The 26,246-nt window shown below is 33.1% G+C and overlaps 1 protein-coding gene across 2 annotated transcripts; it reads left to right on the forward strand.

Moving 5' to 3' along the window:
- Nucleotides 1-105: 105 nt before the first annotated feature.
- Nucleotides 106-25,950, forward strand: LOC123706980 (transmembrane protein 68). Of its 2 annotated transcripts, none has more exons than XM_045656685.1 (7): nt 106-380; nt 18,482-18,620; nt 20,273-20,367; nt 21,102-21,266; nt 21,971-22,164; nt 22,710-22,913; nt 23,998-25,950. In XM_045656685.1, exons 1-7 carry the CDS (start codon nt 323-325, stop codon nt 24,211-24,213), a joined length of 1,071 nt encoding a protein of 356 aa, XP_045512641.1. In that variant the 5' UTR covers nt 106-322; the 3' UTR covers nt 24,214-25,950. The 2 variants fall into 2 exon arrangements, with proteins under 2 accessions (XP_045512641.1, XP_045512640.1); XM_045656684.1 differs by lacking the exon at nt 106-380 and adding an exon at nt 5,879-6,085.
- The last annotated feature ends 296 nt before the right edge of the window (nt 25,951-26,246 follow it).

Below are 26,246 nucleotides of genomic sequence, written 5' to 3' on the forward strand. Positions count from 1 at the left end.
TGAGTGTATGTAATAAAAATACAAATTATGATAGTTGACACTTGCTAGAAACCATTGACAGTTCCAGATTTTTACTGGAAAGTGTCAAGTGCCAAGAACAATAATCCGTTTTCAAGTCTCAAGGTCGTTTGTGCGAAACTGCAAAATATGTTTTGTTTTGTGTATTTTTTTTGCTAATAAAATGTTATTATTTCATTTATGACTAAATCGACAAAATTTGATCCTTTTTGTCGACAGTTATACAACTTGTTGATAAGTGTAACTCTAACCCTCTTACCAAGATAAAGAAGTTTTTGCCAAAGTGTATTTAAATGTAGCTAACATGAGCTTTATTTCGAATTATGTGGATAATTATACCGCAAGTATTTACGACATGATTGGTAAGTTCAAATTGAATTTAATAATTTTACTATATTTTACAATATACCTTGTATTACCTTTGTTACAAGGGTAATAAATAAGAATTCATTTTATTATGTTTTTTTTTGTTTTTGTTTCAAAATGTTGCGTCATTATCGAAACAAAAAATCTATACATTTAAACAAAGAGCAATTTCAGCTAAGGTAATTTAGAGTATTTATCTATTTTAAATAAAACATTACAAAGACGAAAGCATCTAAAAGATAATATTTTTTATAAAGATTTGACGAATTTTTAGATATTAGACACTATGAAGTCCAGGTCAGTTCAGGAAATTTATATGTAATCATCTATATGTATATAAATATTATTGTATTGAAAATATGATTGAGTTGCTATAATATTATATTTTGGAACTTTTATGTCCTGTTTGGTTTTGTAGCATTTTTTTTGTGGAGATGATGATAGATATTTCTTATTAATGTATGTAACAAAAACAAAGTTTTAGCACTTTAGAAATTCTGAAGATGAAATCTATAAATATATATCATTATTTCCTGCATTATAATAAAAGCATGTTAAATATTATTTATGTAAGCTGTGCGGAAAGTGTCAACTTTCCAGAAATACAATTGTATATCTTAGTTACTGGCAATGCTATTTACCGAGGTACAAACTGGGTTTATGTGGCTACACTCCATTTCAAAGTTAGACAAAGATAACCTGTATATTCAATGTGCACTATATTGTCTAGATTTTGAGCTACAAAGAGAAGTTTTCTTAAAAAAAAAAAATTGACTTAGGGTCTTCTTCAAGAAAAGGGCGTACCAATTCTTGAAAGGCTGGCAACGCACTTACGAGCCTTCTGGCAATGTGAGTGTCCATGGGCGGCGGTATCACTCAGGTGAGCCTCCTGCCCGTTTGCCACCTATTTATTACATTAAAAAAAACTAATTAATATTTTATATTCTTCAACATCATTGACTAAATAGTTAAGATCAACGACCTCAACCTAGAGTTTTCCAAACGATAATGATGTATTGTTTTTAAAACTACCTCTTAATATGGCTGGTTAAAATAGCGGCCACACTGAGTGACTAAAATAGTATGATAAGATTGATCTGAGTAATATGCACAGACATTTCATTTTCGAATTTAATTCGAAGCTGCTTGAAAATTTATTAAAGATAAGGTGTCTGAAAGGAATGGATCTGCCACTATTTATATTCCGATATGCAAAGCATTTACACGTCATGTCAACCTACTTAGGATACTATATATTGGATATTTCTAGTTCAATTTAATTATCAATCACGAGCATTAAGTAGTACTGACTTTTAATGCTGTACTCAATTACCTTGAATATAAGTGGTTAAATAACAATAATTCGGTGTTATCGTAAACGTTAAATATTTAACTATTATACTCAACAATAGTTTTATTCGAATTTACGTCAATTTTCGTTATGAATTTTTAAATACATACCAGGAAAATATACCTATAGTATTATAAAAAGTGCACATTATAGATATTGAGTTTTTTATCTCTGAGTAAATTATGATTATACATCTGTATTTCTAGTGTGTGATATACACATGAATTCATTCATTCCGTTGCCTAAGCGCATAACATTGTATATTATAATTCTCATTTTACATTACGAGCACCTATATTTTACTTTTTCTGAATACAACTAGCGAATCGCCATAATCCTGAACTAAAGTGGTGTCACCAACTAGATTTTTGTTCTATATAAAACCTTTTTCGTTAAAATAGAAGACATTATGTCCTTATTTTTCAATCAATAGTTAGTCTAGACGTATTGGAACTAATCACATTGTTAATGATATTCAAGTTGACTTTTTATATCACCCTAATGAAATATAAATTTTCTAGTAGTTACTATGCTATCGTGATGTTTTTAATAAATACTGAGGATGCCTGGATATTTTAACGCCATATACGGCATAGATAATCGTTTTTTCCATTAGTGCATCCTGTTGTTCCACCTGTCCTGGTGAATATTCTTATTCGCATTATTTCGATTTGCGATATATCTGTATTGTTTATTATTAAGAAAAAATCGATTTTCCGCTTGATCAGTACAGCCTAAAGCGTAACATTATTGCTTTAGAACTTGAATTGATTTCTCGTGAATGATAAATATTATATATTTAGGAGCCCAAATAGAGATTACGAGCTGTATTGATATGAGCGTTCTCCTTTCAACCCTGTATTTCCCTGGTCACCCGGGTCGTACCTTCGACAGGAGCTCATTCGGTGCAGGCAAAAACATCGTGAGGTAACCGGCATTTCTGAGCCCAAACGTCCACGACGTGTGTCAGACACAGAAAGCTGATCACCTGCTTGCCTGTTGATGAAACAGATTCAGAAATCTGAAAGCCACTAGTTTTTTTTTATTATCTGTGTAGAGCCTTACAGAGCTTTTTCGTAAATGATGGCACGCCTCATTTTCTATTTATTTAAAAAATATATATTTTAAATTTAGTTTAATATAATTTGTTCGGAAAAATACCAACGTAGATTCGAGGTCGCAGTAATAAATTACTTTTTTCTGTTTTTTTTGACAACTCTGACGTCATTATAGTTCGACGAATCATCTTGATAATTAATAATAACAATATATGCAACTTAGTGAATAATATAGCTAGCAAATAAAATTATATTACTTCGTACTGCCGCGCCAGTTCTCCTTCTGCACAGACATCCATTTTTTCACGTATTAAATTCTTTTGACAGTGACAAGGGCAGACCATATAAAAGCCTCAAATATCACGTTTACTATCAGACTTTAGATCATCACAATAGAATCAGCCGGGATCTTTGATTTTGGTCAATATAACCTGTATGTTCTAAACAATGCCGTCGTAAACGGTTTTGACTGTAATTTGTTTAATGGCCATTACATATGACTGATTCCAAATACAGATTTGTAAATATTACAAGATTCTTGCGATAATAATTGGTGAGATAAAAGCAGTATTATCGAGAATACACACCCAATACTGGTTAGGAAAGGATAAAATTATGCACCTGCTGTATGATCATAAGGGATTATTATGTCGTTACCTGAAAATTATAAATTGCAAGGTTTTGATCTATTTTAGGTATTTTTTTACTGGAAGGATGCTCTTTATAAAATTCCTTATAAAAGTGCTAATGCCGTCAGTCTCGCCTTTATAATTGTTTATTAAACGACTTAAAAATATGTATAAGGAAATTTATTTCTTTAAAGAAATAATACAAAATGAATTTTAACTAGATTAGTAGTTATTAGAAGCTAATAAAAAGCCAGGGAGAGCCAAAAGATAGCCTTGGCACAAGCTAGCCTGGTTTCCATTAAATAAACCATTCTCAAGACATAATAACTGCCGCATTATTTATTCAATTACACACGGAAAGGAATGTTTAAACAACTAAAAAGTATAGATTTGGATTTTATAACATAAATAATGGACGAGTTGACCTTGCTTATGGCGTATTATGTGCACGAAATGACTTTCCACGAAACAGGTTTGCAAATTAAGCAGATTGGTGCACTAACACAGAAAAAAGTTTGCTCAAATAAACTCGTTGTGTGCCAATAATGAAGCAAATTTTGGGGGAATGAAACGTAACTTTGTTAATAGTCTTTATTTTTCTGTTTTATATAAAAGCAATACATAGAGCATAGCCCTTAAGGCCGGAAACGAACTTCGGGAACTATCTGCCTTTTATGGTTTTTCAATTGGCTCGCTGGTAAGACAAAAAGCTGAATGTTTATAGGTAACGTTTCATATTTAATTTTAAATTTTGACACGAACTTTTCGTACTTTCAAATTGATTAATTTTGAATAATTAATAGACTATTTGTAACAAAAACTAAATGTATTCATGTGTCTTATGTTTGATTTAATTAGTCTTTATAATTAATTCACAAATGGATTTTTAGTTTAATTGTATGCAAACTATATACTGTTATGTAGTGTCAATGATCCAAATATTGTATCATTCATACACTAAAGTTTATTTTCCGTAAACAATTGAATTTACATTTTTCATTTACCATAATGTAGGTAATACAGGTCACTGATTAACATTAAAAATTATTAGATAAATATGAATCTAATTGTATTAAAATATTGAGTGCAATGGAGGCTCATTGTGGATGCCTTTTACTCTGGATGGGGTATAGAACATAGAAAATTGTAGTCATGTAAGTCATTAATATGTCATATAAAGATATACAAATATTTAAAAATGAATTGCTGTTCGTTTGTCTCGCTAAAACTCGAGAATGGCTGGCTTGAAATATTTGTGGAAGTTTAGGGAAGTTTTTAACGCTGGGAATCATTAATATTAAGTAATGAAAAATACTAAAAACTACAATTAAATTTTTCGATAAAATGTGTTCCTAGTTGATGTCTATTATCTTTTTAGAAATAAAAAATTGTCACTTGGTTGTTATAAATTTATTGATTAACTATTAGATATATTTATAAATTTGTTTCACATCGAGACGCCAGACGTGTTATGGTTCAGCTTTTTGCATTCATCTAGCTTCTGCTTTTCGGCAAGTTCTTACAAAAACATTATTTTCCTAAGGGCACAAAAAATACATAGTACAAGGCCCCCTTAACAAACACTTTTTACTGTGTTTTTTTTTAATAACTAGCTGACTCGGCGAACTTCGTACCGCCTAACAGTCAAATAATGTCGTGTTACATATTAGCTGTAGTAGTATGACTTTATGAAAGTAATACAATAAATATTAAGGGTCTGTTTCACAATGTATGGATGAAGTACCAAATAGCTATGCAACACATAAATTATTTGGTAGATAACATTTCCGAATAAGAAACTTCGCGTTTCATCGGACTCATAACTTATGATGGACTTTATGTTACCAATAGCGCTATCTGACAGTCATGAAACGCAACAATATTGTTTATCCTACCAATATGTAATAAATAGCTTATTTGGAACTTATGTAGAACTTATCCGTACATTGTCATACACCCGCATAAATATTTGACAATATATATATGTCAATCCTTTTTCATTATTGACATTATTAAAGAAAAATTAATCTAAAATATGCCTTTCTCCGAATATCGTGGATATTTTGTTGATTAGAAACTTTTTTAAATACGTTTTTTATTTTGAGTGGAGAATTTACCGTGTCGGGACGAACATAATATTTGATACGAAACCCATGAGCATTTTATATTGTATTTTTTTCGTGATTTTTTCTGTCTAATAGTTATTAAACTATACAGACATATACAACAAATAAAGAACTAACCAGACTTTGTTTTATGTATTAAGATAATAATTACATTGGTTAATAACTGTTAAAATACCACAATACAATAATAGTTGTATAGTAATAATAATTAAGTATAGAGAACTGAAATAGACAACTTGACAAAAACAGTAGTATGGTCAGCAATAAACAAGCTTCAGTTAGATAATTATTATGCTACCCCAGCACCACTTTCATGACAACATCATTCTTAATCGCGTACTCGGACGAATCATACGCATTGGTCGTAGGTTATCAGTGAAAAAAAAATTTAAAAAATGGTGGAGAAACAGTGCGACGCCAGACCTGTGAAAGCGTACATCATGAGTGATTTGTTGAAAAAGTTCAATTTGGAAGCGACAAACGATGTTATGAAGTTGGCGATAGCTGTTATTGGCTTCTATGTGGGCATGTTCTACAGTAAGTATATTATGTGAAAAAAATATATACTTTAAGGGATATCAGAAAATTCGAGGTTTTCGCGTCAGTCGAGTTGAGGTTATCTGAAAAATCACTACTTATCAATTTTATAATTATTAATTGATTAACTTAAGGATCTTATTATTATTATTATATATATATATATATATATATATATACATACATACATAAATCATATAACGAATAGATGAACATTATACTGTTTTTTTAATTGCCAGTTCGATATAATTTTTCATAAATGTATTATGTATAAATGTAAATGTATTATCATTTAACGAAATTTAAAAGCCGGTGCTGTCTGGTTGTTTTTTTTTATTTGAATTTTTTTTTCGATGTACTTGTCTATGCTTTTGTTGTTGGTTTCAAGCTTGGATTGTACACCGATAAATTCCAGATGTTTGGTAATAGTCTAAGTAAAACAGTAATATAAGATGCGTATGCGCAACTACAGGACACATTAGAAGAAAGCGAACCACAATAACCAACATCGTGACTTGAAGCAACGGGTGTTTGTTTCTATATAGTTAGAGTTATTCGTCTTATATCAAATATCTACTTAGTTCATTGCTAGTAAGGCAATAATAAACAGGGCCAAGTTATAAAAATATGATTTTCAGACACCACTATATTAGAAGTAGTATATGTTGCCCTTCTGTCTAGTGAGGAAATTTAATTAGCATTCTGCTTTGAAATCTTTTTACACAGCGTACACAATATTTTAAATAAAGCGCATAGACTAGTCACAGAATAGAATAATAGATTTATTCTTTAAATTCAATTCGAAATTCAAATATTACGCCGTTCGTTTAGCTTTATGTGTACTCTTTATTTGAATATTTAATAGAAAAAACCCTCGATCTAATTATGTAAAAGCCAATCTTCAATCATTTTAATTTCTTCTTTATAAATAACCTTTTATACTTTTACGTAAATTTCTTACTTATTCACTAATACATAAATTTCTTACTTATTCACTAATACATAAATTACTCACAGCCTTTAGTTGCAAATACAACGTTCCATGACCGCCCTCGACATAGTTTTTAGTTCTTGCCTGTTCATATTAATTAGATATTAAATCATAAATATGATTTACATAAATATCGTTACTTGAGGCGACCTTTCAAAAGTGCAGAGTATATATAATAGAAATATTTATTCTTTTAATTATAATAGGTTTCACACACACAATCACAATTTGCACATCCATCGTACGCGTATGGGTAACGAAATATGCCCTAACATTTTTGGAACTCGACGGGCTAAGTCTGTTAATCACAGAGCCGGACTGGAACCACTAAGGAAAGTGTCGAGGCCCAATGCCAACAATGCAATACATTTTGACACACTATACTGCTTTGACTACTATAGTCATGAATCAATCCTACCATTTATTTTTATTCTTTCAATCAATTTATCCGTCGCGTAAGCAATTATTTAAAAGTGACGCGGGGAGTGTGGGGGTCGGTCCGTGCTGTACAGTAGACTATTGGTCCCACTAAAACCCAACAGCCCCATCTGTTCGCTATGGATGGGAGGCGCGGTAATACTTACTTAACTTAATCCGTATTTCCATCATGAGCGTCTGCTGCGCTACTTCCGAGTTGCCTGTCGTCTTCCAGGCCTTTGTTTGCGTTGAGGGTTGACATCTGGGTTACACTACCGAACCCTCTCCACTTTCTCTTCCACCGGCCGTCACTGTCAGCCTTCACCATAGCTTTTAACTATGTGGGGAAGCGATACATCGAATCCGAAAGTGGCTTAGGAAGCTACGTTCAGAGCTTCACGCCGGACATACCTCTAAAACGCCTCTAAACTCTGTCGTTTGCGAAACCATACTCGTGACAAATGGGGGATGCCTCCCTCCTGGCAATATCAGTATCCTCCGAAACATCCAAGTCCTCCCAGGCCTCGGTATGGGAGTGCTCCCCATCTTCTATTCACCCACAATTTTTTTTTATAAAATAGGGGGCAAACGTGCAGGAGGCTCACCTGATGTTAAGTGATACCGCCGCCCATGGACACTCAATGCCAGAGGGTTCGCGAGTGCGTTGCCGGCCTTTTAAGAATTTGTACGCTCTTTTCTTGAAGGACCGTCGAATTGGTTCGGAAATACTTCAATGGGCAGCTGGTTCCACATAGCGGTGGTGCGCAATTGCAAAAATTGCCTTGAAAAACGCTCAGTCGTGGAACGGCTGACGACGAGGTGATACGGGTGGAATTTTGTATTCTGCCTCGACGTCCGATGATGAAACTCAGCTGCAGGTCCGAACAAAAGTTAAGCACTGGAGACTCAAACCAACCATAGAAAACCTTGTGACTTTACATACTTTTATTTCTACTCCGCTGTTTGTTTTACGTTGATTTTATGGTATTTTGGTTTCTTTGAATAATAATGCTTTCAAAAAAAAACATTTCGACAAATACAAAGTGATAAGCGTTAAAGTTAGAGGTAAAATAAATTAAGACAAATGTAAACATAATGATAATAATTCGATTGATATTGCACACCAATGGGTCAAAAGAGATTGCACTTATGTAGAAAATTCGTGAGTGTTTCGAAATTTAAAATGGAAATAGCAATATTCTGAAGCTAAAATAGCGCCCCCAACCTAGGACACTTTCTAAATAGATTTAATCTTTCCAAATTTTAATAGACGGTTAGATATTTGGTTACGTTACTATTTTTTTAATTGTTAGAGATGTGCATAAAGTTATGCTGTTAACAGATTTCAAATAGTTATGCCAGAGAGAGATAAAACATGACGCTTGCGATAAACGTATACGCATACTTTAGTCTATGAAGGAGTAGGCAATATAATATTTCGTTATAACCATATCTATAGCTTTACCAGTCCCTTGTGATAAAGGGCTTATTAACATTTATTTATTATAACGTAGTGAATTAGATGTATGTCAGTGGATCATGCGATCGCATTAGCCGTGTCAGCGATATTTGTTTATGATTTTGCAGTAATGTACGATTTCGTTAAAGTTATTGTGTAAATGTTATGCAATATGATTGAAGGTCTCTCCTATATAATAGAAGTACTTCGTTTTAATTTATAATCTCAGTGACCGTGAAACGAATGTCTTAAATAAGTTATCAATAAGCGTTAGGGTTCTCAACGATACTGTTTATCATAGTTAATATACCTATATAATTTATATTAACTTAAAATCAGAGACGGAACAATTAATGGTTGTATTTTTTCATTTTTAATATTTTTTTGCATATGGTAACAATAGTTCTAATAACTTTAATGTACACGAGATTAAACATATCTTCAAAAGTAAATGATAATTAAATGATTGTTTGCTATTAATAATTATATACTTTATATTAACTTAAAATCAGAAACGGAACAAATAATGGTTGTATTTTTTCATTTTTAATATTTTCTTGCATATGGTAACAATGGTTCTAATAACTTTAATGTACACGAGATTAAACATATCTTCAAAAGTAAATGATAATTAAATGATTGTTTGCTATTAATAATTATATAATTTATATTAACTTAAAATCAGAGACGGAACAATTAATGGTTGTATTTTTTCATTTTTAATATTTTTTTGCATATGGTAACAATAGTTCTAATAACTTTAATGTACACGAGATTAAACATATCTTCAAAAGTAAATGATAATTAAATGATTGTTTGCTATTAATAATTATATAATTTATATTAACTTAAAATCAGAAACGGAACAAATAATGGTTGTATTTTTTCATTTTTAATATTTTCTTGCATATGGTAACAATGGTTCTAATAACTTTAATGTACACGAGATTAAACATATCTTCAAAAGTAAATGATAATTAAATGATTGTTTGCTATTAATAATTATATAATTTATATTAACTTAAAATCAGAAATGGAACTCCAAGGCCTCAAATAATGGTTGTATTTTTTTTAATTTTAATTTTTTTTTTGCATATGGTAACAACGGTTCTAATAACTTTGATGTACACGAGACAAAAAAAAATCTTCAACTGTAAATGATAATTCAATTATTGTTTGCTATTAATAATTATTATGTAATGGCCCAAAACTTAATAACAAAGATAGGCAATACATAAATAAACTATGATTGAAATTAAAAACAATTGTAACTAAGTCAGATAAAAGATAGGTTAATTTTCACTCGTTATCATTAAAAATAATATTGTGATCGTGAACTCTGGGTGGCATTGAGCTGGTCACATTTAATGTCACCTTATCATTCACAGGATGTTCAATCTACAATTTCTAATTGAACAACGGAAATGGACTTTGTTTTGATATTATTTGTCGCTCATAATATGAAGCCTAGAGATGGGAATAATTTTTAACGACCTTTGAAAGGAGAAGGAAGTCAAAGTATATATTACTGTCAACCTTATAACGTGATTCCGTCATCCCCTTACAAACAACGCTCATCTAAAAGCATGCTGGACTTTCATTGAGACATCCCCAGATGCCTCACAGCACGATTTTCATTGTCTTTTCTTGTAAAAATAGCAAAGAAGTGGAACTCCTTTCCCCCTTCCATCTTCCCCATAGATTAATATGGCTTCGATTAAGGCATCTCCTGGACAGACGTGCCCTCCAAAAGACGAGATCTTACTTAACATAAGGTGGGATAAAAATAAAAGCTGGCTTGGACAATGGAACCACAAGGATTGTCTAACGAATTACGGAAAAATTGCTATAGTACCTTCATAGCCCTTTTATATGAACCAATGCACTTTGTATAATATAAAGTATACAATCAATACACATAGAAAAGATTGTTTATAATTTTTTTAGTGGATTTTGGAGCCTTAAAAGGAAATTCGATAACATCGACATATGTTTTCATTGTTTTCGTGTTATTGGTGAAGGGAATTTTTTTTCAGGTATACAGTAAGCTGTCAGAAAGTCTTGACACTTACATAATTTAATCTTTATCCTAATATAGTAGAGACAGATGTTCTTTTGTCCTTCTAAGTTCATGTCAGGCCTGTTGCAAAAAGCGGCAGCTGCAGAAAACCGTTGCCGCTTATAAAGTTATATTATAAAAAGTACTCTGATAGTCTATGACGGGTCTCAAGCAATGTTCTTCTGTAAGCGAGTAATGCTATAGAAGGAGTCAAACGAGAGAGTGCTCTCGGGACTCTCAAGACGAAGAGAAATTAGGAGGAGATACGCCTATCTCCTATGTAGGAGTATACACTACATGCAGTATACCTCCGAGTATACACTACATACATATGTAGTGTATACTGCATCTGAAGTTTTGAGCCTAATAGTTATGCCGCCGAGGACCTTGTAGAATGCAAGAGGGATCCCGGAGCCCCTCTAACGCGGTCTAGTAGGATCGACCTGAGGTGTCGAGGTGACCCAGCAGTCTCACCCAGCTTCTGAATAGCATAGATATCCGTAATACTTTCAGACATAATGGCTTCGTTTGATGGTCACACATACAAATAAAAATATACTTCCATAAAATAACCGAGTCGAAATTTATTAAAGAGATATTTTTATATTCCCCTGTATTATTAATTACGACATCTAAGTGGCCATTGAAGATTGTATTGTTTTAGTTAACGCATAACCACAGATAAACTTTTATTTTGAACTGTTATATTGTGTTTTTAATTTTAAAGTCCATACACATATATCGCATTGTCGCAATAAAATCACGAAGTGTATCATAATATAAATAACAATAGAGCTTATATAAACCTAAATTATCCCGAACTACCCGCATTCATTTACTCTTAGGACAATATTCTCTAGCACTTAACAGAGTTTCTAAACGTGGAGCTCACAACCCACACTTTGATTATTAAGGGAATTCGAAAATTTATTAAAATTATTTAGAATTAGGATTTTAGTTTTTCATAATAAGTTTTGAAAATTTACTTACTACGTATTGATAACAATTTCCTAGTAATTTCTTCCTAAAACCTAATATTTAAGTCTTAAGTAAACAATTCCATTTTTAATATTAAAAATTATGTCCCATACATAATTTTTATAAGAATTTTAGAAAGGCTAAAGTGGAACAATGTTGGGCAAGTGGCTTCAGCGTGTGACATAGACTTTCTTTCTATGTTATTTACCATTCGGTCGATCGGTGAACGAAAATATCGCTATATAGGGTGCTGGCTTGCCATAGACTCAAAAAGTCGACGGCGTTTGTCAGGCACAGAAGGCTGATGACATACTTGCCTATTAGATGACAAATGATCATGAAACAAAAGGTTGTAGCGCCCCTAATTTATTTATTTTTAAGATTTATGGTATGGCAAATATTGGAAAACACTTTTGTCTCTTAGCTGCCCAAGGCTTTTCTTGGTAAATAGACTTTTAAATATATTTATTTTCTATTTGTTAGACATATGGTATAGGTCTTTTTTGGAGATTGTGATATCTTCCATTTGCTATATTGTGATTGTTTTCCACAGCGTACGCGATAAGGAATTATTATAAGTCTTAGTTCAAACCTTGGGTTACATTATTGTAATCTCATACATAGCCATATCTTTTTTGAAAATGTCAGGGATAATTTAGGGTTTTAATGGTAAAGGCCTTATAGCCTAGCGGTTATATTATGTGGCTAGGTGAGGGGTAATTTGTTGTCGGCCTTTGGTAGGGTTGTATGGCACCGGGTGAGTGCTTAAATCTTACACGTAGGGCATGGTCGAATTTCTAAGGCAAGCAGTGAGTTTGTTACCTAAGAAAAAAGTGCGTGTAATGGGCTGAGGTATTTTTAGTGGGTGGGGTCCCGCTACCCCTTTGAATAGCAGAGGGATTTGAGTGTAAACCCAGCCCCACAGCTCCCGCGTTCCCCAAAAAGAGTTTTGATGGTGAAATCATTTTTCAAATCGGTCGAGTAGTTTCGGAATGTAAACATAATCAAATATGTCTCTTTATAATATTAGATTATAATTATATAAAGATATATAATTATAGATTAAGGTACGTAACTTAATGTACAATTCTGATTGTCAGTAAAAACAATTAATGGATCTATTTTTACATAAATCGACAGCCCTCGAAATGCGTAGAACGGACGAGAAGAACTATCAAAACTATTTGTTACTCTTTTAAATCTCCAAGGTTTTACATTATTCTCTTTAGCATGCGTTAATAATTATTATTGTAATTTAATATTAAGAAAATCGAATCACGCCTTAGTCCAGGAATGTAAGTCATAGCTATAAATTTGTATAAAACTTTTATTTTGGTACACTAAAATTTGTCTCAAAGAATATCTGTAGTTGCTGACTCCGTACGATAAGGGAGCGTTCAAGTATTACGTCACGCAATTTTTAGAGATTCTTGACTCCCCGCCATGAAACGCGCCGTAATTTCTTTGTATCCAATAATAAAACGTTTCGTAACCAACCCCAGTGATCCTTAATACCTAAACTTACCATTATGTGATTTAAACAACTGGAAAGTGGAAAATAATATTAACAAAACGCGTAATTCAATCCCCGCAATCCCCCCATCGTAACGTTTTCAGGAGGACCCCCTCCCCAAAATTCGTTACGTAATACTTGAACGCTCCCTAAGTAGCTTTTGAGACAATTTTATCTCTCATTCCGAGGTTAAACCTCTAACATCCCTGCACTTACATTTAAATAAAAAATCAATGGCGCGACAACCTATTTAGATCTAGGCCTCAGATTTCTGTATCTGTTTCATGATCATTTTGTTAATCGAATAGGCAAGTAGGTGATCAGCCTTCTGTGCCTAACGCACGCCTTTTCAGGTCTGTTTTTGCACTTATATAACTGTGTGAAAATATATGCTTTTTGATTCTTCTAAGTACTATTTAGTATCGTGTATAGCTTTTGCGAAAGGCCCTATATTATTAACTAACAAGTAATGTTATTAGTGTAAACTCGAGAAAATATTTCTACTTATATCAGTTATAAATATCTATCTAAAACAAGCATGGTATGACAAGAACAACAGTAACAGCTATGGATAAAAATCAACAAATAATAAGATCTATAAAAGGAAGCACCGCTTAATAAAGGACCGCTTTTATTTATAGTATATACTATACTATATACACTTATGATACTCTCCGGCCCACTATTAATCGGTTTATTCTAATTAAATGTTGAAGTCATTTAGGAGGAAAATTTATGACTAATTAATCATAAGGATGTGAATTTATCAGTTACAAACATAAATAAAATAAATGTTGAAAGAAATCACGAGACAGCTAGACGAAGCTTAACTCGGATAACCTAATGATAACTCAATCACGGTGCACCCTAGATAACTCTCATGTATGTACGGAAATGTAGTGTTTTATTAGCAAATTTCCATATATATCTTCTAATTAGAGGATATTTATAGTCTGAGAAGTGTTGGTCTAGTGGCATTAACATGCGACTCTCTGAAGTCGTCAAGCTTTTTGTCTGTGTGCGCATTTAACATTAGCTCGTACGTAAGGAAAACATCGTGAGGAAACCGGTATGTCTACCGAAAAAGTTGACAGCGTGTGCGTACTTGTTTTTTTATAAAAAAATTGATCACACATATACATCTAAAGCCCAGAACTGGTTCATTTCCTTGTCGACTGTGCAACATTCGGAAGGGCCAGGTGCGATCTGGAGCTCGAGACTGGCATGAGGATATCCCGGGATGGGCTATCCGATATGTTGCTTAGCCACAGATCGCAGCTGGAAAAATTCTGCGGCAAGATTGTCAAACATGTCACTGACATTAACAGCACGAGAGGTAACGCGGGTGGCGCCAGTCACCGGGCTCCGACTCGCCCATAAATATCATGACGATATTTTCGGAGTAGTTAATAATTTCCCTTTTTAAGAAAGGGGAGACTTCGACACTCCCCTGCTACCTGGCTACTTGGTCACATATCTGACTGACTGCGTGCCCGATAGGCTAGTACGTAGGTCCTTAATTAAAAAAAAAAACCCAGAACTAAAAGGTTGTAATGCCACTGGTTGTTTTTAGTTTAAGAGATACAATAGTGGGTCACTGTTTCTGTATAATTGGGCAGACACAAATGTGTGTGGAACGGAATTTGTTGAGATTTTTTTGGCCGTTCTTCTCAGAACAAGGCCTCCTGGTAGACTAATGAACGGATGCCGTAAATTTGACATGCATTAGTGTACAAATTGTACCTAAATGAACAAATAACATTTGAATATGTATGTTTTATTCATAATTATAGGAAAGTAATCCGGATACAGGTCTGTGTTCTTTTGAATGTGGTAAGCTGGTTTCCTCACGATATTTTCCTTTAACAAATGTTAATTACGCAGATAGAAGGCAAAGAGCAGTGTAGGTTATGACGCACTGGCTCAGGGTTTAGTCACACTTAGTTAGTAGACTTCTAACTGTTAGATGACGCTTCTGAGGCGGGTTTTAAATCGCAATTTATTTATTACATTTCAGTCAGTGTTGAAGTTTGGTAGAAACGATGTTAACGTAACGAGCAACGGAGTAACGATGCTTATTTTTTTAATGTATTATATTATGTGTTGTCCGATACGTTTAGAATCAAGGATCTCAAGGATAAAAAGGTACTCTAAAATTATTGTAGATAAAAAATGTTACAGTTTTTATAGAACAGAGGAAATCGCGCTTGATGGTTAGGGATATGCCAATGGATTTTTACACTGCCAGAAGGTTGGCAAGTGTGTTGCCGACCTATAAGTACAAAAAGAATCCGCAATCTAAAATTTAAACTCATTAATAATAATAATAATCCAGTGCTTACAACCATGGTTTGATGGGTGGATATGGATCCAACCAACCCTTTCCAGATGTCTCTTTGCCATCAGTCATCAGTTCACCATCTTTTTGGCTTGCCCACTCATTTCCCGGATGGTCTTTTAGTTAGTTATCTGGCTAACGTGTCCAGGCCATCGCCATTTCGGTTAGAAAGCTTGTGATAGGATAACACGGCTATAAATAAAACATTAAACTCATAACAGAAAATATAATATTGTTTTTCTAGCGTTTAAAGGTTACCTATGACACTACCCAACTCGTTATCGTAGTCTCTCAAGTGTGAAAAACAAAACCGTTTATTGAAATATAAATCAATAATATATATTTACCGAACACGCAACATGCACATGTTGACGTGCGGCGCATGACCGGACATAAATGCATTTGGACCCGGATTCGTTATCATACACTAATTTATTTTTTAATTCGGGCCACAGTGTTTACGACAATCTAAACGCAGTGATGATAGAACGAAAAAACTATATATTAACCGTGACCACGCAATCTGAAAAGCACGCGAAACGTCGGAAAAAATGTAAAATTTAGAATTATGTAAATAATTATAAGTTTTTAATAATAATACATAGATTTAATTCGATCAAAAAGTGTTTTTCATAATGTGTAAAAGCAATGTGTATATTAACCCGTAAATAATTAGGTATAATCCACTAAAACCTGTAAAGCAGCATGGATTCAAGGATCTGGATGAGACTTTCAATTGGACGTTGTTCTGTTTAAAATAATCGAATAAAATAGACAGGTTTAAATAAAGTATTTTATCGTATATATGTGCGAACTATTCAAATATAACACGGTATGACTTCAATATATATATTCTACGAATAAACGCTGATTTTAATTCTGGTTTAAGATAATTATTTTATATGTATTCATTATTGTAGCTTATAATTAAAAAAAAATCGCGTACAAATTATGTGAAGTCTATTAAGTATGAGGGTGTGCAATTATTTAATAAATTACAGTCTAAAATTCGTAATATTAGCGCCAATTAAAAATGGCAAGAAAGTAACATATCAGAATGAGCCTACTAGACTAAATTAGGACGGCTGATATCTCGTTCGTATTTTCTCATGTAAATAAAAATATTTTTTTTGTAATGCGAAATAAAGTTCTTTAAACATTAATACAGTGTTAATTGAAATCTTCAACAAAAGTCATGTCAGCCAAATTGTCTGCCCACTGGATTATAATTACTAAGTTTTGATAAAAATCGGATAAATCGAGTTCGGTTGGCATCATTGGCTGTTGTTTATACTAATGCTATAAAGATTTGTATTTTCTTTTATTTATAAAAAAAATGGAGCAGTGCTGGTCTAGTGAAGTCAGCGTGCGACTCTCATTCCTGAGGTCGTAAGTTCGATCCCCGGCTGTACACGAATGGACTTTCTTTCTATGTGCGTATTTAACATTCGCTCGAACAGTGAAGGAAAATATCGTGAGGAAACTGGCTTGTCTTAGACCCAAAAAATCGACGACGTGCGTCACGCACAGAAGGCTGATCACCTACTTGTCTATTCATGTAACAAATGAGCATGAAACAGATACAGAATCTGAGGCCCAGGCCTAAAAAACAAGCCTACAAGTGGAGTGCATTGCCGGAAACAGCATCCAATAAACTTAACACCACCAGTACTGCTATCTAGTTAAAATGAGATGAAATAATGTGATTTATTATTAATTTAATCAATTAGAAATTTGTTTAAAATAATTTGTCCCTGTTCTAATTTTTATTTCTATTTTATAATAATGTACTTTGGAAATTACGTTCGCTCAATAAATCGAGTTGTTTATCACGTTTTTAAAGGCATTAATACTAGTTTTATTATTGTCATTTGTTGGAGCTTATTGGTGATGTAATTTAGTATAATTTGATGTAGTGGTAATATAGATAGTCGTAATCTATACATATATAATCTATTTATTTAAACAAAACTATTGATAAACAATAAAAGCTTACATCTGGAAACAATAAAAAATAATTTCACGCCAAATAGAGCAGCTTTCTGCTTAACAACTACCAGAACTCTTATAAACTATAAATTAAATAAAGGTATCAATCGTGCTACAACCTATTTAGCTCTGGACCTCAGATTTATGTATCCGTTTCAAGATCATTTGTCAATCTAATTGGCAAGTAGGTGATTAGCCTCCTGTGCCTGACCCACGCCGTCGACTTTCTTCGAAGTCCTTTGGTGCACAGCTGGGGATCGAACCTACGATCGCAGGAATGAAAGTCGCGCTCTGAAACCACTAGGCCAAGACTGCTCTATAAACTATAAATAAGTGATTTAAAAAGCGATAAAAAAATTATAACTTATTGCAATTCTTTTGTAATATTTCAGTTTATTTGCACTTGATAAGTGAGATTTTAATGCAAAAATAATTGATGAAATTCATATATTTTTTAATGACGAATTTGTAATAAGAATGAGAGATTAACAAAACAGTTACAGTTACATCTATATTCCAGTATAGATTTTTTAATAATTATTTTAATATATATTTAATAAATATTTTAGGCATATAGATTTTATTGCTTTTTGCAAATATAAAAAAATGCTTTTGGTCTGTATATATATTCAATGTTTTCATCTGTTTCCAGTGGAGTACGTGGACACGGAGTACAGTCTCTGGCTGACGTGGTTCCTCACGCCCGTCATCGTCACCTTCTTGCTTCCTGCTGTCATCATCATCCTTATCTACCTTAGCAGTATTATATTCTATCTCTACAGGCTCTACAGGTCAGTTACGTATGAAATATACAATTAAGTTCTCGACAACGGCTATCTTTGTATAAAACGGACGCTAGGTTTTATTAGATGCTTAAAGTTTCTTACCTTATTAAACAACTAAGAGAGACAGACATAACTTGTATAAAAGTTATGATTCTAACGTAAATAATATAGCTTTATATTCAGAATATTATGGCTTAATAAATAAAAATCCAAACGCTCTCTAACTTTTCCGTTGTGAACAACGCGTTCCGTTTTGAACGAATCGAAAGGTTTAATCTACATCTAGATTATAAATCAAATCGGAAAATATTTATTTTGACTTTTGTTGCCAAGGTATTTTCTAAGTTTTAATTAATTTAGATAGCCTAAGGAGCTACGAATAACTAAGGTGTATTAAAAGAACAGATTCTTTTAAACTAATCAAATCGTCTTTGGAATTTGTAATATAATGTTTTTAAAGAAAAAACTTTTTTACTGCATTGAAGCTATGTAACTTATAATTATTTTAAATTTTTCCGACGTTTCGCGTAAAAAAACCAGTTCAGTTTCCGGTAAAAAACTGTTTTCTTTAAATGTGTAAAAGCTATGTTAATAAAAGACAATACTGTCTAATGTTTTATTACATTTATTTTAAAGTGACAAACGTGAAAAGGACAAATATGTAAGATATTTAATTGAGTTATATGAAGGTACTTTTCCAATAAAAACTGTAATCACGCTTCCCAAGAATGGGAATTTATCGTACTAATTAAATTGTAAGGGGCTGATAATTATTGGTTCGTCTGGCTGTGATAAACTTTGAGACACATTTGTGGTTTTGGTTATTGAACTCGGAATCGTTATGCGATGGTCATGATTATGTCATGACATCGAGGGATGCTATGTCTGCGCCTATGTAGGTCATTGCGTCATGTTGTATAGTCTATGGAAATATTTATCCAATGACTCTGATTATAATGTCAATTGACAAATAGATTTTTTTAAAATTAGAATCAAGCATTTACCAAAAAGCGACTTTTAGATGATTTTGCAAAATAATATTTATTAATATTCCGGATGTTACCTAACTAAAATAAATGTTATACAGATGTATACACTTTCCGCCTTACCAAAGAGGCTGTGAGGTCTATATAATTATATAGGAAAGCGGGAAGATTTTGACTTTATTAAGCAGTAATAACAATTATTCCTTTAAAATCTTAAGTTGTATACGTAGTTTGTTCAATGTGTCATTTCAGTTTTCTTTTTTTACCTACTTGACTAATGTTTTCTGTTTAGCATATTTTGTTTAACATTTGTGTTTTCTTTTATAATATGTACATGTGTAGCTGTGAGATTACTTATAAATAAATAACTCCTCACCAAATTCCTCATGTTATTTCTGGCATCGCCAGTGGCAATAACTTGCAAAGAATAAATAAAAGTTATTATAAATTAAACTGACTAACTGCGAATAACTGTCGACGCTTTGAATTTGATGCAACTTGGAATGTTCTAGAGGAAATCTTTCAACTTAGAAGTTGGAATACCTAATGTAGATATATTCTCGTTTTGTTAATTTTAGATAAATTACATATGTACTTGGAAGCCTTCAGGATTGCTCAACGATTCCAAAAATCAGATCCTTATTTTATTGTATGATTACGTATCAATTTCAGGTTGCGAGTCGTAACAGAAGTACAAAATGATTGGAAACACGCGGCCAGACTTGCCGTGTGTGCATTGTGGGACGCGCATGGGTGGTTGTGGCACGGTAAGCCATTTGCGATTATAAGACTTAAAGTGTAATATGCTCGACGTGGGGCAAAGGCCATCTAGAGTGTACTACGGTGAGATGTAAAACCATAGACGAAACGATTGTGATCTCAAGTGCATCTCTATTATGGATCGATATCTGCTTCTCGATACGCGATACAACGGTTGCGTCCGCCTCTCCACACCCATTGTTAGTTTATGATGATACTTGACATAGCCAGTATCCTTTGCAGAGCTAGAGAAGGTAATTCGAGCTAGAGAAGATCCACTTGCCTTCTTGAAACCATCACTTAGCATCAGCCTTTCGTTATTGTTCCATAAAAATAACTTTTTTTAGTTATTCTGGACTTTTTCCCCATGTATGGAAGACACATGTAATATCAGTACATAAATCCGGACACAAATCTAACGTGTGTAACTATAGGCGAATTTGTATTCTAAACTTTTTCTAAAGTATTTGAACGCGTCATATAGAATAAAATTTATAGTTTTATGTATGGTACATATTCTAGAACAGCGTGCTTTTGATGAGCTAAAAGTTTATATAGTTTTAGTTACTGTTATTTTGTGTTTGCTTCTTTAATTTTTTCCCTTGCTAATGTTCTAATATAATTCATGTGTATGTGTGTAATGGTTGTGATCATATTTTCTTCTTTAATTTTGATTCATACAAGTTTAAGAATTTATAAATAAATAAATAGAATTGCTGATATATTGACATTTATAATACAGGTTACGAGATACGTGGCGTTGAGAACATACCGGCTGGTCCTTTCCTCGTGATATATTATCACGGTGCACTCCCGATAGACATGTATTACTTTACAGCGCGGATGCTGTTATTCCAGCGCCGGAATCTCCATACAGTCGCTGATAGGTTCCTCTTTAAGATACCTGGTAAGAACCTTTCAAGTCCCATACACTCTATGTGACATTTCAGGTAAAGGCCGTACTCACTTCCAATAGAGAGTTCGTTACACTCAAAGCATAAGATCACGTAGTTGTTCACTAACCAGATGAACCGATCAAGTGTAAGACTCAGCGTCCTCAAACCTGTACACTGTCATAAGAGAGGTGCTGGAGAGAAGCCGGTGGAAACAGACAGTCCGCTTCAGATACTGAACATGAGCTGCTGAGAGAGATTGCATCGCGCGGAACATAACCCCTTTTGGAAGTTAGGGAATGGGCCCAGATCAGCTGTTTACCAATATGGCACTTAGTCTCTGGCAAACAGAACTTTTCTTTGGTTCTAAGCCATGCCTGATTCGATGTTTTCACCGGCGTTAGGGAGCGTTCAAGTATTACGTCACGCAATTTTTGGTGATTCTCGACCCCCCCCATGAAACGCACCGTAACGTTTTCTGTATCCAATAGTAAAACGTTTCGTGACCACCCCCAGTGACTCTTTATACCTAAAACTTACCATTAAATATATCGTATAGTACTGTAAAATCGAAAATAATATTATTAATAACGCGTAGTTAAATCCCCGTCGTAGCGTTTTACAAGAGGACCCCCCCCCCCCAAATTCGTTACGTAGTACTTGAACGCTCCCATAGACGAAGCATCCATTGGTATATGTTATTTTTCATTAATTGCAGGGTGGTCGCAGTTACTGGAAGGGCTGTGCGTGATTCCTGGGACGGTGGCGACGTGCGCAGGCGTACTACGTTCCGGCAACCCCTTGGCCATTTCCCCTGGAGGTGTTTATGAGGCACAATTCGGTGACCACTGCTATCGCTTGCACTGGAAAAACCGTACAGGGTTTGCTAAGGTCGCTCTAGAGGCAAATGTGGTAAGGGAATTTATTGGTCGATTATATTTTTTTAAAAGGCGGCAATTATAACTCTTTCATACACTGGTAATAAAAGGTTCATTTGTGAACTGAAATTTGAAAATAATCAGTGTAAGCGTGACCACGCACGCTGAAAAGCACGCGAAACGTCGGAAAAAATTTAAAATAATTATAAGTTTTTAATAATAATACATAGCTTCAATCCGTTCAAAAAGTGTTTTTCTTAATAATAAAGTACTTTAGGAAATAATCAAAACTCATTGATGACACAAATTTCGGAAAAAAAATTGCATTTGTTGCATTTTTGTTTATTGAGTAATTGTCTTTAAACGATTTCAAACGGAGAGGTTATCATTTCGACCTGTATTTTTTTCTTAACTACTTCAGTGAATCGCTTTGACTACGACGTTATATATGAAATTGAAAAATATTTAAGACTTTTTAAGGCTTTTTTGAAACTGATAAGACTCATATTAGTATTTTTTTTCGACAACCGTTTCGAAGAAATTCAAAGTACTAAACATATATTTGTTTGAATTTTTTAGCCAATAATTCCAATGTTCACACAAAACGTGCGTGAAGCATTTCGCACAGTGGGTTGGCTTCGTGGGATCTGTCTTCGGATATACGCAGCCACTAGGATCCCCTTGGCGCCCGTATATGGAGGGTTCCCCGTAAAACTGATCACGCATTTGGGGAAACCTATATATCCCGATCCTAGCTTAACGCCTGAACAGCTGCAGCAGAAGGTTAGTTATCGTAAATGATGTATATATATAATTATAATATGCTTATTGTTATCTATATATATATAAATGAATCCCTATTTCCCTTGGTCACGCGTGAACGGCTGGACCGATTTCGCTAATTCTTTTTCTGTTGTGTTTGTTATTGTCCGGAGAAGGTTCTTATGAAACAAGTGAACAAATCTTATGAAAAAAATAAGAAATTAATGCACGGAAAATTAGACAATTTAAGAATACTTTTATTACGAGCAATTTTTTTTTTGCTTCTTTGATGTAACCTTATGGCGTTTGACATAACACTGTCAGAATGCGTGCTGAAAATATCGTCAAAGAGAATGTAAGAAAAATGAATATCGTTTAAAACATTATGCTTGGATTGGATTGATAAACTTTATAAAAAATAATCACAGTCACTAATTGTTTGTGGCATTAATCTTGAAAATCCATTTTTTCACATGGCCAGTTACATGTCGCTTGTTCCCGTGTCGGAATACCAACAACACTATTTACATACGCGCCAGAAAAACAATCAAAGAATTATGTATATACTAATTCGAAATCAATATTCATTCTTAAGACAGGATAACGTCTGTCGAGTCCGCTAGTTATTTATTGATAGCAATTCTATACTCTATTATTACTATTTTTGAATTAGGATTTAGGACTAAAGGACTTGTATCCATGTTCATGAAATTTAAAAAGAGTGCGTGAGTTGTCAATGTTATAATTTCTTTTTGGATTGGATTTTGGAATTTGTATTGGATGTAAACTTGAATTCTTTTTTTATTATTGCTCATGTTAGAAGACAAGGTTAAAGTGTTTTATGAAAATAAAGTGTATTTAGACGCGTTTTGTAAAGACGCGACATAGCTGATCCAGAGAGAGGCTGAAAAAATATTTATTTTTTACTAATTTGTATACACATAATTTTAGTACAAGTATTGTTTTATAAATTTAATTCCTTCTTGTTAGCATATTGATAATGTTTCAATGACAAGATAGCGTACATATTATATTTTAGTACCGTTGAGTTCAGAGGATCCTGGGCGGATTTTTTACCAAAAATCATGTATATGAACATTTTCAGGTGGCAACAGCAATTGAAGATTTAGTTGAGGAATATCAACGCCTGCCGGGCAGTATTCTACATGCGCTAATAGAACGCGTCTACGAAATGCCCAAGAAATGTCCTAAAAAGCCCTACACGAACGGTACCTGTAAAAAAGATACCGCCAAAAAACAGGATGTCAGTGACAAGTATGACAGTGACAGATGTGCCAATGACAAGGTCAAAGTGTCATAGTGTAATTGCCGGTTTATTGCGTCTATAATATGATAAATTTGTTTAAGATCGCTAGCGCCTCTTATATTTCATGTGACTGATAGTGTTTTGTTTTAGGAAACAAATGAAGCAATCCAAATATATATAATTATAATAACACGAGACTTATAGTGGCCATTTTATAATACGAAATTAAACCAGGGGGCTTAGTCAAGACCCCTTAATAGTAGTGTACGTAGAAAGTTTAAAACTTATGAAATGTATGTACGACAATTTGTCGACACGAACTGTCATTTTCATACAAATTTAGTTTTCGACTCTCTAAATACACTACTGTTCAGGCATCTTGACAAAGCCCCTTGAGCAGTGTTACTTAATGTTACAAGATTTATTAAGGTCATTAAACTAAATTGTATTTCGAATGAATGTAGTTAAGAAATCATATTTTCTCGATATATTTAAAGTTATCTACATGTCTATGATAGGAGATTAAATTTAGGTATGTTATTCATATGTAGCAGCCTATTAGCTTAATTAGCCATAGCAATAAAAGTCTAACAAAATTTTCACAAACATTTTTTGCTTTGCAAATAGTTCTAATTATTCATTTGTCTCATTTACATTTAAATCCAGTATCAATTGTTCTGTATATGCTGGCTATATAAAGATATGTTTAGAAATACCTGCCAGGTTAAGAAATAAATCTAAAATCATTTGTTGGAGTTAAGCCAGCTCAAGACTTTATTAAAACGACTAATTAAACTAATTGTCTGCGACATATAAATTGTAGGCGTATGAAATTGTGTATTGAGATTATATTTTATATGTAATATTATTCCAAATTTTGTATCATTAAGATGCTCTCTTAGACCTTAATTAATTGTCTAATTGTATAGAAATTGAATGCCTGGTTTATAACTGATTTTATTCATTAATTTTTTGTATGAGTTGAGAATTATTATCTATTTAGTTTTATAAATCTGCATTTATATTCGTAGAGTCACAATAAGGGTTAGATATGTTTGTGGCATATAATTTACATAATAACATTATATTTATATTCTGTGGAAATATTCGCATTTACAATAAAATTCATCGTACATTTCATCGTACAGCCAGTGTCGACTAATATTGTAACAATGATAAATGTACAAAATATGGAATAACTATATAAACTACAGTCACCAGGACTATTATAAAGAAAGTAAGTATAACTCTGTAACTTCAATCAGGGTTCCCAATAATTATCATACATTAGTGATAGTCATAACGTTATACGATTTTACGATAAAAAAATTTATAAAATAAAATTTATGTCACCGTAAAATTGTAAATACCGTTGGGTTGTAATCTATCTCGCGAGATTGTGAACTGTCGAAGGATTGTGAACCTCAACATACTGCTTACAATTTAACTTATTATGATTCTGTAGATTGTAATCTAAGTGTAACCGTCACATTGTAAAACGGAACGCACCTCGCGCGCTGATTGGTTGAACGGCATATGCCCGCGCCACCATATTTGTTTGTTCTAAGGTCTACTATAATTTCGACCAATCAGGGACAGGCTTCGGACAGTTGACAATTTGAAAATTTTATGTATAAATAAATATGATTGTAATTTGAGGGTCTCACTTTGGCAGATTACAATCTACCGAAAAATAATACGTTAAATTGTAAGCAGTACGTTAAGGTTCACAATCTTTCGACAGTTCACAATCTTACGAGATTGCAACCTAACGGTATTTACAATTTTACGGTGACATATAAAAAAATATCGATAACCATACCAAATAAATTTGATCCATAACAATATACGATAATTTTATAGTTCGATAGCTGTCTTGGTTCAGGCCGTAAGTTATCGAAATTGAACTATGTCGAAATGGCAACGAACAAGCCTTCTAGCAATCTGTGTCCTTGGGCGGTGGCGCTTGCCATCAGTGGCTGAACTCAATAATTTAACCAACAATGAAGTTGATAATTGGCAGAACACTGCTGACCTTGGTTTTTACAATAATTAGAAACAAATAAAATTAAGTCATGTTAAATACT

The sequence above is a fragment of the Pieris brassicae genome, chromosome 3 (genome assembly GCF_905147105.1).
Source record: "Pieris brassicae chromosome 3, ilPieBrab1.1, whole genome shotgun sequence".
Classification (NCBI taxonomy): Eukaryota; Metazoa; Arthropoda; class Insecta; order Lepidoptera; family Pieridae; genus Pieris; species Pieris brassicae.